The sequence below is a fragment of the Phocoena phocoena genome, chromosome 15 (assembly GCF_963924675.1).
Source record: "Phocoena phocoena chromosome 15, mPhoPho1.1, whole genome shotgun sequence".
Taxonomy (NCBI): Eukaryota; Metazoa; Chordata; class Mammalia; order Artiodactyla; family Phocoenidae; genus Phocoena; species Phocoena phocoena.
The window spans coordinates 21,721,004-21,734,474 of NC_089233.1; the positions used below are offsets into that span (position 1 = coordinate 21,721,004).

General features: G+C 39.1%; 1 protein-coding gene across 1 annotated transcript in view; it reads right to left on the minus strand.

The window, feature by feature from the left end:
- UQCRC2 (ubiquinol-cytochrome c reductase core protein 2) overlaps positions 1-12,489 on the minus strand; it is a 32,449-nt gene extending 19,960 nt beyond the window's left edge. Inside the window, exons 1-7 of the mRNA XM_065892429.1 lie at positions 12,339-12,489; positions 9,497-9,580; positions 9,250-9,399; positions 8,240-8,304; positions 6,799-6,855; positions 6,455-6,579; positions 4,415-4,512 (exon numbers count right to left, since the gene is read on the minus strand). Coding sequence (XP_065748501.1) covers positions 4,415-4,512; positions 6,455-6,579; positions 6,799-6,855; positions 8,240-8,304; positions 9,250-9,399; positions 9,497-9,580; positions 12,339-12,371 — 612 coding nt within the window. The 5' untranslated portion in view covers positions 12,372-12,489. The remainder of the gene's footprint in view (positions 1-4,414; positions 4,513-6,454; positions 6,580-6,798; positions 6,856-8,239; positions 8,305-9,249; positions 9,400-9,496; positions 9,581-12,338) is intronic.
- Positions 12,490-13,471: the final 982 nt, after the last annotated feature.

Sequence of the window (13,471 nt, forward strand, 5' to 3'; positions counted from 1 at the left end):
AAGAAATCAAAAGCTTTACAGAGAAGCAAAAGCTAAGAGAATTCAGAACCACCAAACCAGCTCTAAAACAAATGCTAAAGGAACTTCTCTAACTGGGAAACACAAGAGAAGAAAAGGACCTACAAAAACAAACCCAAAACATTTAAGAAAATGGTCATAGGAACATACATATTGATAATTACTTTAAATGTGAATGGATTAAATGCTCCAAGCAAAAGACACAGGCTTGCAGAATGGATACAAAAACAAGACCCATATATACACTGTCTACAAGAGACCCACTTCAGACCTAAGGACACATACAGACTGAATGTGAGGGGATAGAAAAAGATATTTCATGCCAATGGAAATAAAAAGAAAGCTGGAGTAGCAATATTCATATCAGATAAAATAGGCTTTAAAATAAAGAATGTTACAAGACACAAGGAAGGACACTACATGATAAAGGGATCAATCCAAAAAGAAGATAAAACAATTATAAATATATATGCACCCAACAGAGGAGCACCTCAATACATAAGGCAACTGCTAACAGCTGTAAAAGAGGAAATCGACAGTAACACAATAATAGTGTAGGACTTTAACACCTCACTTACACCAATGGACAAATCATTTAAAATGAAAATAAATAAGGAAACAGAAGCTTTAAATGACACAGTAGACCAGATAGATTTAATCGATATTTATAGAACATTCCAACCAAAAACAGCAGATTACACTTTCTTCTCAAGTGCACACGTAACACTCTCCAGGATAGATCACATCTTGGGTCACAAATCAAGCTTCAGTAAACTTAAGAAAATTGAAATCATATCAAGCGTCTTTTTTGACCACAATGCTATGAGTTCAGAAATGAATTACTGGGGAAAAAAATGTAAAAAACAGAAACACATGGAGGTTAAACACTACGTTACTAAATAACCAAGAGATCAATGAAGAAATCAAAGAGGAAATCAAAAAATACCTAGAGACAAATGACAATGAAAACATGACAATCCAAAACCTATGGGATGCAGCAAAAGCAGTTCTAAGAGGGAAGTTTATACTATACAAGCCTATCTCAAGAAACAAGAAAAATCTCAAATAAACAATCTAACCTTACACCTAAAAGAACTAGAGAAAGAAGAACAAAGAAAATCCAAAGTAACCAGAAGGAAACAAATCATAAAGACCAGAGCAGAAATAAATGAAATAGAAACAAAGAAAACAATAGCAAAGATCAATAAGATTAAAAGCTGGTTCTTCGAGAAGATAAACAAAATTGATAAACCATTAGCCAGACTCATCGAGAAAAAGAGGGAGAGGACTCAAATCAATAAAATTAGAAATGAAAAAGGAGAAGTTACAACAGACACCACAGAAACACAAAGCATCCTAACAGACTACTACAGCCAGCTCTATGCCATTAAAATGGACAACCTGGAAGAAATGGGCAAATTCTTAGAAAGGTATAACCTTCCAACACTGAACTAGGAAGAAACAGAAAATATGAACAGACCAATCACAAGTAATGAAATTGAAACTGTGATTAAAAATCTTCCAACAAACAGAAGTCCAAGACGAGATGGCTTCACAGGTGAATTCTATCAAACATTTAGAGAAGAGCTAACACCCATCCTTCTCAAACTCTTCCAAAAAATTGCAGAGTAAGGAACACTCCCAAACTCATTCTATGAGGCCACCATCACCCTGATACCAAAACCAGGCAAAGACACTACAAAAAAAGAAAATTACAGACCAATATCACTGATGAATATAGATGCAAAAATCCTCAGCAAAATACTAGCAAACAGAATCCAACAACACATTAAAAGGATCATACATCATGATCAAGTGGGATTTACCCTAGGGATGCAAGGATTCTTTAATATACGCAAATCAATCAATGTGATACACCATGTTAACAAACTGAATAATAAAAACCATGTATCATCTCAATAGACGCAATAAAAGCTTTTGACTAAATTCAACACCCAGTTATGATAAAAACTCTCCAGAAAGTGGGCATAGAGGGAACCTAACTCAACATAATAAAGGCCATATATGACAAACCCACAGCAAACATCATTCTCAATGGTGAAAAACTGAAAGCATTTCCTCTAAGATCGGGAACAAGGCAAGGATGTCCACTCTCGCCACTATTATTCAACAGTTTTGGAAGTCCTAGCCAAGGCAATCAGAGAAGAAAAAGAAATAAAAGGAATACAAATTGGTAAAGAAAAGTACAACTGTCACTTTTTGTAGATGATATGATACTATACATAGAGAATCCTGAAGATTTCACCAGAAAACTGCTAGAGCTAATCAATGAATTTAGTAAAGTTGCAGGATACAAAATTAATGCACAGAAATCTCTTGCATTCCTATACACTAATGATGAAAAATCTGAAAGTGAAATTAAGGAAACACTCCCATTTACCATTGCAACAAAAAGAATAAAATACCTAGGAATAAACCTACCTAAGGAGGTGAAAGACCTCTACTCAGAAAACTATAAAACACTGATGAAAGAAATCAAAGATAACACAAACAGACGGAGAGATATACTATGTCTTCGGATTGGAAGAATCAACATTGTGAAAATGACGATACTACCCAAAGCAATCTACAGATTCAACGCAATCCTTATCAAATTACCAATGGCATTTTTTTTTTTTTTTTTTTTTTTGTGGTATGCGGGTCTCTCACTGCTGTGGCCTCTCCCGTTGCAGAGCACAGGCTCCGGACGCACAGGCTCAGTGGCCATGGCTCACGGGCCCAGCCACTCCGCAGCATGTGGGATCTTCCTGGACCAGGGCACGAACCCGTGTCCCCTGCATCGGCAGGCGGACTCTCAACCAGTGCACCACCAGGGAAGCCCACCAATGGCATTTTTTACAGCACTAGAACAAAAAATCTTAAATTTGAATGGAGACACAAAAGACCCTGAATAGCAAAGGCAATCTTGAGGGAAAAAAACGGAGCTGGAGGAATCAGACTCCCTGACTTCAGACTATACTACAAAGCTACAGCAATCAAGACAATATGGTCCTGACAAAAAACAGAAATATAGATCAATGGAACAGGATAGAAAGCCCAGAGATAAACTCACACACCTATGGTCAACTAATCTATGACAAAGGCAAGGATATACAATGGAGAAAAGACAGTCTCTTCAATAAGTGGTCCTGGGAAAACTGGACAGCTACATGTAAAAGAATGAAATTAGAACACTCCCTAACACCATACACAAAAAGAAACTCAAAATGTATTAGAGACCTAATGTAAGACCGGACACTATAAAACTCTTAGGGGAAAACATAGGCAGAACACTCTGACATAAATCACAGCAAGATTTTTTTTGATCTACCTCCTAGAGTAATGGGAATAAAAACGAAAATAAACAAGTGGGACTGAATGAAACTTAAAAGCTCTTGCACAGCAGAGGAAACCATAAACAAGACGACAACCGTCAGAATGGGAGAAAATATTTGCAAATGAATCAACGGACAAAGGATTAATCTCCAAAATATACAAACAGCTCATGCAGCTCAATATTAAAAACAACAACCCAATCCAAAAATGGGCAGAAGACCTAAACAGACGTTTCTCCAAAGAAGACATGTAGATGGCCAAGAAGCACATGAAAAGATGCTCAACATCACTAATTATTAGAGAAATGCAAATCAAAACTACAATGAGGTTATCACCTCACACCAGTTAGAATGGTCATCATCAGAAAATCTACAAACAACAAATGCTGGAGAGGGTGTGGAGAAAAGGGAACCCTCTTGCACTGTTGGTGGGAATGTAAACTGATACAGCCACTATGGAGAACAGTATGAAGGTTCCTTAAAAAACTAAAAACAGAATTACCATATGATCCAGCAATCCCACTACTGGGCATATACCCAGATAAAACCACAATTCTAAAAGAAACATGCACCCCAATGTTCACTGCAGCACTATTTACAATAGCCAGGTCATGGAAGCAACCTAAATGCCCATCAACAGAAGAATGGATAAAGAAGTTATGGTACATATATACAATGGAATATCACTCAGCCATAAAAAGGAACGAAACTGGGTCATTTGTTGAGACGCGGATGGATCTAGAGACTGTCATACAGAGTGCAGTAAGTCAGAAAGAAAAAAACAAATATCACATATTAATGCATATATGTGGAACCCAGAAAAATGGTACAAATGAACCAGTTTGCAGGGCAGAAATTGAGACACAGATGTAGAGAACAAACGTATGGACACCAAGGGGGGAAAGCCACGGTGGTGGTGGTGGTGGTGGTGAGCTGAATTGGGCGATTGTGATTGACATGTATACACTGATGTGTATAAAACTGATGACTAATAAGAACCTGCTGCATAAAAAAATAAATAAAATTAAATTAAAAAAAAATGTAATGTGTTTTATCAGTACCTCATCTGGTGTCACTTTTCCAATCCTATAATCAGGACAATATAAGGAATTAGCCAAGGCATTTCGGTAAGCTGCAGCATGCAAATTTTCAATGACGTCTGTAAAATAAGTAAAGAAGCAGTTACAGAAGTGTGATTTAAATAAAGACAACACGACGTTTAGAGCCTAGAAAGCAACTAAACTACACAACTTTGGTCATCAAATTCAAGTATTAAGAGGACTGAAAATATAATTTCATTTAACCTCTAACAACTGTTAAAATTCTGCCACTCGAATGTGCTGAGAAAAATAAGAGTTTCTATGATAGCAGTTTCTAAATGTCAGAGTCCACCTAAACTCTTCTCTAACTTTAATCGACCTGGTATCATCTGGAAACCATATATGGGTTTTAGATTCAGAAGTCTGAATCTAATTACAGTTCTGCCACTGATTTGCCATGTGACCTTGATTAAGTCATCTAATCTGAATTTTGCTTACTTCTAGGTTCCCTCTCAAAGTAACAAGGGAGTCGTCAGGGTAAGAGGAGATATGAAAGTATCAGTGTTAGGTCATATTACTAGCTTACAGGGGTCAAATGCTACTGCCGAATTGTACACCTCCCTGGCACTGTTCCTACTTTCCTGGTTCAGTGCCTTTGCTTGAGGTATGTCTCTTTTATTTGCTTATTATTTGGGTGTCCCTCCATGCCAGGCATTGTGTTGGAAACACAGAGAACAGTAAGACACATGTGTGCCCTCAAAATGTTGAGGGGGAAAAACTGTAAAATAAAGTATTATGGGTGTGATGTTAGTAGTATATCAAAAGTGCAGCGGGAGCACTAGGGAAGGGCAGTGGGAATTGGAAAGGAGTAATAAAAGTAAAATCTGGGATGAGTCTTACAGAATGAGTAGGTGTTTCCCAGGTGAATAATCTGGGAACAGCATTTGAGGCAGAGGACACAGACAAAGGCATAAAGTATGACAACAGTCTGATTCAAAGGGGAATTGCAGCTAGGAGGGAAAGAGAGCAAGAAACAAGGGAGGGAGGCAGGGGACAGATCATTAGAGTTACCATATATGCTAAGTTAAAGAGCTTGCCTTTAAAGGATTTTCACTGGATTTTCATGTCAGAAGGATCACTGTAATGGCAATGTAAAATGTACATTGCCATTGGTGGAAGATGTACACCTGGGGGCAGAGACACAAGCCAGGAGACTACAATAACTGTCCAGGCAGAAACGATAAGGGCTGGAGCCTCACTGCTACCAGTGGGGAAGAAAGCTACTCTGGACACTGAAATCATCTTTTGTACAATTTTACCATTCTATCTATTTCTTTGGTAGAGGTGTGGAGAAACAAAGTTATCTCCGTGAAATAATATGAGCTAACAGGAACCAAGCACTCATTATGTTCCAGACACTTGACAGGAGACCCTCTCGACAGGCCTGCATCTGAGAAGTCCATCCCATTCTGAGCCCCTGCAGCTGGTCACCTGCTTACACCTCAGTGGTCTACCTGCATACTTCCGCTCCTACCAGAAGCGCTATGACTTCTGAGAATCAGTGGTGCTTTTTTTTAAAGATTTGTTTTGCCAGATGTGCTTGTCAAGATTAGATAACTAAACGTTATATAAACACAAGTATGAATACAAAAAAGTTTTTTTTAAAAAAAAATTAAGTTGATTACTTTGGAAAGACACAATAAAAGTGAGTTGGCTAAACAATAATAGCAGCAGCAGCAACAATAAACTGCTGCCAGATTTAGTGTAAACAAAACAACCACTGAAAAAACACCAGGGGTGGGGAGATGGGGGAGGCGGACGACACAGGCAAAAGGCCTAGGATTCTATAGTCAATTTACTTGCTATCAAAGATGAAAAATAACAATACAAATGTTTAGAAATGAACAATATGTTTTAAAAAGTGGACAAATTTTTGGAGAGGGTATTTTCAAACCCAAGGAGAAAAAGAATGTCGATAGCAATTTTATTCTTCTACAAATTGATCTTCTCAAAAACCCAGTATCTTAGAAACAACAGAATATAATATGAAAGTGTACTTACGAGCCTGTGGATTCTGAAAAGCCACAGCTTTGTCAATCCTTAGCTGAGACTGAAGGGCAGCTACCTCCCAGCGATGAAATTCTGGTGCTGTGGTGACATTGAGCAGGAACTCCATTAGAATATCACTACAGAAGACATGAAGATAAGGGTTACCAGTCAAAAATTTAAAACCAACATCCATTCTACATAACTGTATTGCTCTCATTATTAAACTTTAGGCAATTTGTGAATAATAATCCAAAACCAACATCAGAGGTCATAATGCCACGTTAAAAAAAAGACTACAACTGAGCAACTTAGTATTTCTTTAAAAGCAGATGTTCTAAACACACAAAGGTACTTACACATCATCCCGCAGGCATTCCACAGTATAAGCCATGTTTTCCCTTGTTGAAATCACACTGAGTCAAAAATAAATTACAGTGAATTATCTAAATCAGAAGAACAAGCTTTCCCTTATATCTTTGTTAAGTCAACCAATTCTTTTGGAAAAAATTATTTTGAAGTACATAAAGTATAAATAATAGTATAACAAAAATACACTCAACTAAATTTTAAAAAATATTTTAAAAAATCTTAAGAAAACTGCAAAAAAAAAAAAAAAAAGAAAACTGCAAATATTTCAACCTTAAAAAAAAGAAGAAAATCCTGACATGTTACACATGGATAAACCTTGAAGACATTTTGCTAAGTAAAGTCAGTCAGTCATGAAAGGACAACAAATACTGTATGATTCCACTAATACGAGGTACCTAGAGTAGTCAAAATCATAGAAAGAGAACACAGAATGGTGGTTGCCTGGGGCCAGGGGAAGAGGGGGATGGGGAGTTAGTGTTTAATAGCTACAGAGTTTCAGTTGGGGAAGATGAAAACATTCTGGACATGGGTGGTGGTGATGGTTGCTTAATGACACTTATTGCCATAGAACTTATACAATAGAAGATGGTAAATTTTATGTTAAGTATATTTTACCACTACTTAAAAAAAAAGGGCAATTTTAAAGTTGAAGGTCTCTTTGTACCATTCCCAGGCTAACTCTCACACTTTCTCCCACTCTAGAGACAAACATAATCATAGGCATTACATATTATTTTGTTAAAAACCTCATACCTTAAAAAAATCTTGAAACTTGTTTTTCCACAAAACATTTTGTTTTAAAGCCTGCTATGTTGAAACAGATTGAGTTCATTCTTAACTGCTGTGTAGTAGTCCCAGCATATTACTATATCATACTTCACTTATGCATGTCTTTAAAGATAGGCATTTAGATTGTTTCCAGTCTCAATAACGATAAAGAATCCCTTTGTGCATGTGGATTAAAAACTGTTAAGTTGTAGAATATGCTCATTTTCAACATTAATAGATAGTCCTTGATTCTTTCCTATGTAGATGTATCAATTTATTCTCCCACCAGCAGTATAAAATGGTATCACACTGTTGATTATAAGTAAATATCATTGTTTCTGGCTTCCTCTTCTGGGAACAGCCTGTTCCTCTCCTATGTCTGTCCATTTACTCTTTGGTTGTTTTTTCCTAGTTTGTAGTTCTTTATTTTTCCAAATAATCCTCTCCATGTTACATATGTTGCAAATATCTATTCCTAGTTACTTAAATTTTTACTGTAAGGCATAAAGATATTTTACATTTTATGCAGTCAAATTCATCAGTCTTTTCCTTCTTGTGCCTTAAGAAATTGTTAACCACCTTGATAACAGAGAAAAGTTCCTTTACAATTGATTATCTTCTGGTGTTTTCACTATTTCTGATTACTTATTTTTAACAAACCTTAATTCTCCACCAACTGCTTCAATTCCACGGGTTATCTTGAAAGATGAAGCTCCTTTTGTAGTCTTAGAAATGAAAAAACAATTGTTTTTAGTAGTTTTTTAATGCTAAGCTTGCCAAACATCATTTTATGTCAAAATCTAAAGTCTAATTGTCATTAAATTCAAAAGGAACGCTAACCGAATAGTGAATCCTTTTTAGTTTAAGAATTATAAAACAAAGTTGACCAAAAAGCACAAGTATAGATTTTTATACAAAGTACATTTAGGTAAAAATTCCATTATCAAAAAAAGCTTACTGGATTCATCCATTTATTCTGAAACAGATTTGCATATGAGAAAGAGTAATTTTCTTTTCGTTTCTGGCACTTCTTTTTTAAAATTAAAAATTCTGTTTTTTACTGATTTCTTATGCTCTAGCACTAACATTCGGATGGACACTAATTTAATGCTTCTCTATGGTAAATATCCTGTGGTTTTTCATGATGTATTAGGGGACTATACTGGGTTGAAAGTGTCCCCAAATTCATGTCCACCCAGAACCCACAAATGTGACCTTATTTGGAAATAGCCTTTGCAGATATAAATATTTAAAATGAGGTCATGCTGGATTAGAGTGGGCCCTAAATCTAATATGACTGTGAAAATTCAATAAGAGGGATATTTGGACACAGAGGGGGCCATGTGAGAACAGGGGCAGATATTGGAATGATGCAGCTGCAAGCCAAGGAATGCCAAGGATTGCTAGCAACCACCAGAAGCTAGGAGAGACAAGGCAAGATTCTTCCTAGAGCCTTTAGAGGGAGCACGGCTCTACTGACACCTTGACTTTGACTTCTAGCCTCTAGAACTGTGAGAGGATAAATTCTTGTTGTTTAAGCCACCCTGTTTGCAGTAATTTGTTATGGCAGCTCCAGGAAACTAATATAGGGATGTTGCTTTTAGTTTTTCTTTTCTGTAGGACCAGGTGCCACAGATTTCTAAACATATTGAGGTAGTAAAGATGCTTACCAAACTGGATGCAAGACGAAGCAAATGAGAGGTTCCTAAATTGCTGGAGTCCTCATATCTGCTGCCTGCTTTAATGAACAAACCAATTCTTGATGCAGGAGCATAGTTTTCGAGAGAAGCAATCACTAAACCATTTGGTAATTTGGTAAACTGTATTTAAAATAAAGTAGGGATGTGATTAATGTCTTTATATTACCAAGGACAGTAAGGCACATATGTGTCCAGTGAGCAACTCAGTGGGACTAACCTCAAGGTCCTGAGGATGTGGAGGCACTCCTGCAGGGGCAGTTGTGGCTTTAGCTTTGGGAGCAACTTTGAGGGAATAAAATCTCTAAACACAAAAAATACAGGTTACCACATTTCTCAAAAGAACAGTGCATTGTATCCAAGTGGGCCCAAGCAATAGAGGGTGTTCAGTGGTAAAAGAACTCCATGGGGGGATTTAGCTGATTAACTTTACTATGAAATTACTACCCACCAGTTTACCCATGCCACTCTTAAATCTCTAGTTATTTGTGATTTGTAGAGCCTGAAGGAATACTGAGTTGAACATGTTCATTTTGTACTGTGTAAAGAATTACTGTATTTTCTTTTACCTTTTAACTACCTTATTAAAACTTCAAGTAGTCCTTTCTAGCTCTAATGCTTTGGAATTTTTTTGAAAAAGTGTGGAATAGCCACATTCATACCCTTTTATAGATTTCAGCATTATTGTTTCCCTTATCTGCCCTTAGTCTCATCTTTTTAGTCTATTTTCCAATATGACTTCATTTCCTTAATCAGTTTAGTAACCTTTAAAAAAGACAAAGTATATCAAAGAAAACTTCCTCTAGCCCCCGATATTTCCCATAGTATCTTCACTCTCTTGTGTGCTACATTAAGACTACACAACCAAAGGTTTTATCTTCTTTGACTAACATACCCTGAGATTAACAATAGCTTCATCCATAGTAGATTCTCAGTATATATAATATGCAGCCACTGGAAAGGTAAAGGGGTCCTCTTAAATGTCAGATAATGGATCCAAAATGCATAACTTTATTCAGTTTTTTTTGGCAAATGATATATAATGCCACATAATTCATTTTGATTATGTCTAAGGATCTTAAGGTTACTAGTGGAGATGTTGAGTTAATCCTTGGTACTCTCAGGATCAAATGAACATGCTGCTAGAGTTTCCCAAGGACCCCCCTCAGAGGCTGCAATGCCTCTACTCCGTGTTGTCCAGGACGGTTTTTTGTTGTGCATTCAGCATCAGTGCTATACTATCGATAAGCTGGTTCCTAGTTTTCATTTGCTGTTAGTGCTTTTAAATTATAAATTCCAATTAGCTTTGCTTTATCATCATCAATTTCATTTCCTGGGTGTGGTATAGTTAACCCTACTATTGATTCTAGCTTTTGATTTTCCAGAAAGTAAAAAAACTGCTGTGGGCACAGCAGTTCAAATAATCCATAGTTCTATTGCTAAGGTACATTTAGGTGCTCTCCTCTCAAATGTGCCTGAACAGTGATACTTTGTTGGTTAGGTACTTCCTATAATTTGTCCCATTCAAATCTGTTGCAAAATATTATCCTAGTAATTGTCCATACAACTACTATTTTGTTTAAATAACAAAAGATGTATACATTTATTCTTATGTAAAATAAGTGTTATAAGTAGAAACAATTGCTTTCAAGCTTATTGCAATTTGTTTACATTGGTCCTCTTCAACTCTGTTATCTTCTTCTTTTTTCTACTGGAAGGTGGGGATGGATGCAATGGAGGAAGAGCTTTTGGGGCCTTTTGCCAGTCTAACCGGGCTTCTCTCTAAGGGTTATTAATCACTGGTTAGTCTAGGGGTGCTAAGAAGGGTAAGAGAATTACAGCCTAAATTACAGCTATTTGTATAATTCATATTTTATCTATTTAAACATTAAGCACAGGGAAACACCATTCCCTGGTCTTCTGCACCTCCTTCTAGAAGGTTACTAGGTTACTCAGTAACCCAGGTACTCTTGACACTTTGGGCTGGAAAATTCTTTATAGTGGGTGGCTTTGTGCACCGTAGGATGTTCAGCAGTAGCACTTCCCCCCAGGCTGTTACCGCCAAAAATGTCTCTAGATACATTGCCAACTGTCCCCTGGGGGGCAAAATTGGCCTCCCTTAACTTTTTTTTTTTTGCGGTACGCGGGCCTCTCACTGCTGTGGCCTCTCCCGCTGCGGAGCACAGGCTCCGGACGCGCAGGCTCAGCGGCCATGGCTCAAGGGCCCAGCCGCTCCACGGCATGTGGGATCCTCCCGGACCGGGGCACGAACCCGTGTTCCCTGCATCGGCAGGCGGACTCCCAACCACTGCGCCACCAGGTAAGCCCTTCGCTGAACTTTAAATCTCAGAGACTGAGACTGTCCCCCCTTGACAACCACCGGTTCACACTGATATAACACTGACCCCAGAGGAGTTTTCCCCAAGCGACAGCTGTGTTTCACTCGGGCTTGAAGGAGGAGTCTTAAGAAGCTCTAGAGGGCACGCCAAGAAACCCTCCTGGATAAACTCTAACAAGAGATCAAGAAAAGCACACTTTATACAGCCAGGACACCACAGTAACTATCAAGTTCCAGGCACAGTGAAAAATGCTATAAAGGCATTAACTCATTTTTTCTTTCTGATTTTACTCATAAGCCCACTTAACCGTTGGGGAAGCTGATGCTCCGTGATACGCCAAGAAGAAGAGGCCGCAATTGATAGGTTAGGGATGGGGGACTAGGTCTACGCCGGCCTCCTGCGGCCCAGATCTCGCGGTCTCTTCTGCACGCCAAGTGCAGCAGTGACCTTCAAAGGTGTCTCCACCCGAGTCGCTTCACCTCCGCTCTTAAGCCCTCCCCCTCTCTTCAGGTTTTCCAGCATTAAGTCTTCTTTGCTCAAAGAAAGAGCTGGCCATCCAACGCCCAATCTACCCAGCCTGCAGCCCACTTGGCCGGCAGGATTCACCTGAAGGGCAGAACAAAACCCAAGGCCCCGGGAGCCCAAACCAGGCACCTCCGGTCCGTATGACCTTGCTGACAATCTGCTCCCCCACCCTCCCCCAAGCCCGCCAACTGTACTCACCGAGAGGGACCCAGCTCTGGCTATTAGCCTCATGGCTCAAGATTGCTCCGAGCCGCGGTCACAGCCGCCTTAGAGTAAAGCAAGATGGCGGCGGACGGCGGGGGCGGCCCAGACTGCCCCGCGGCACTCTTTCCCACGCCTCCTACGTGAGGGGACTCTCTATACGACCCTCCGCACTCTACTGCTCCTTGGTGGAGGTTGGAACAGTCCAACTCCTCCAAGACTCAGGATAGGGAGACGCATAATTTCGTAACGCAGTTTTCAGAAGATAATTTAGATGATTTAAGTTACCGCTTTTTGATTTCTCTTCCTGGCCCGGATATCCGCTTTTTAATCCTCTTCTGACTACGCCTGCGACAGCCCATCGCAACCCCCCCCCCCACTTTGGATTCTTCCGATCCGGGCTGTCCAATGAAAGAGCCCCGGTTCGCCGGATCCCACCCACGGCCTCTGGGCTCCAGTCTTCTGAACTTCAGGACTTCCTGCACTGTGGAAGCCTGCGGCTTTAGGATACTATTCCATATCTGTCCCTCTACAGAGACATAGGCATTGAAGCCGGGTGTGATCGCCTCTTGCTTGGTGAGGTCCTCACTAGCTCATTAGCTCCATAGGAGCAGAGCCCTTGTCCAATGAATTCGCCGCTCTAACTGGCAGACCAGGCTTGGGACACACATAGGTGAGACCGAAACTTAGGAAATGCTTACGACTGAGGTCTCTGGTCTCATGGAGTTTATATTCTAGGCTGAGATTACGTATAAAATAAAAACTGAAATATAGTTTTATCTTAGAAAAATTAAAATGTTTTGAATAGTAGTGGTGTGTGTGTGAGAGACTTCTGATCTGAAGCCTGCATATGGAGAGTCACGTGACAGCTTTTGTGGGAAGAAATTTCTATGCTGTCTTCAACGAGTGTTAGCTAATAAATTGCCTGTGCCAGACACTATACTAAAGATTAAGGCACGGTTCCTCCCCTTCAGGGAAGTATAATCTCGTACCTTGCAACGTTGCGTGGTTGGGAAACCAACATTAATGTCATTTAGGGGTTTGTTAGAAATGCAGAATCTTCAGATTACATAATGGATCAAAATCTGAGTTTTACAAGGTCCCGAGGTGATTCGTATGCACATTAAAAT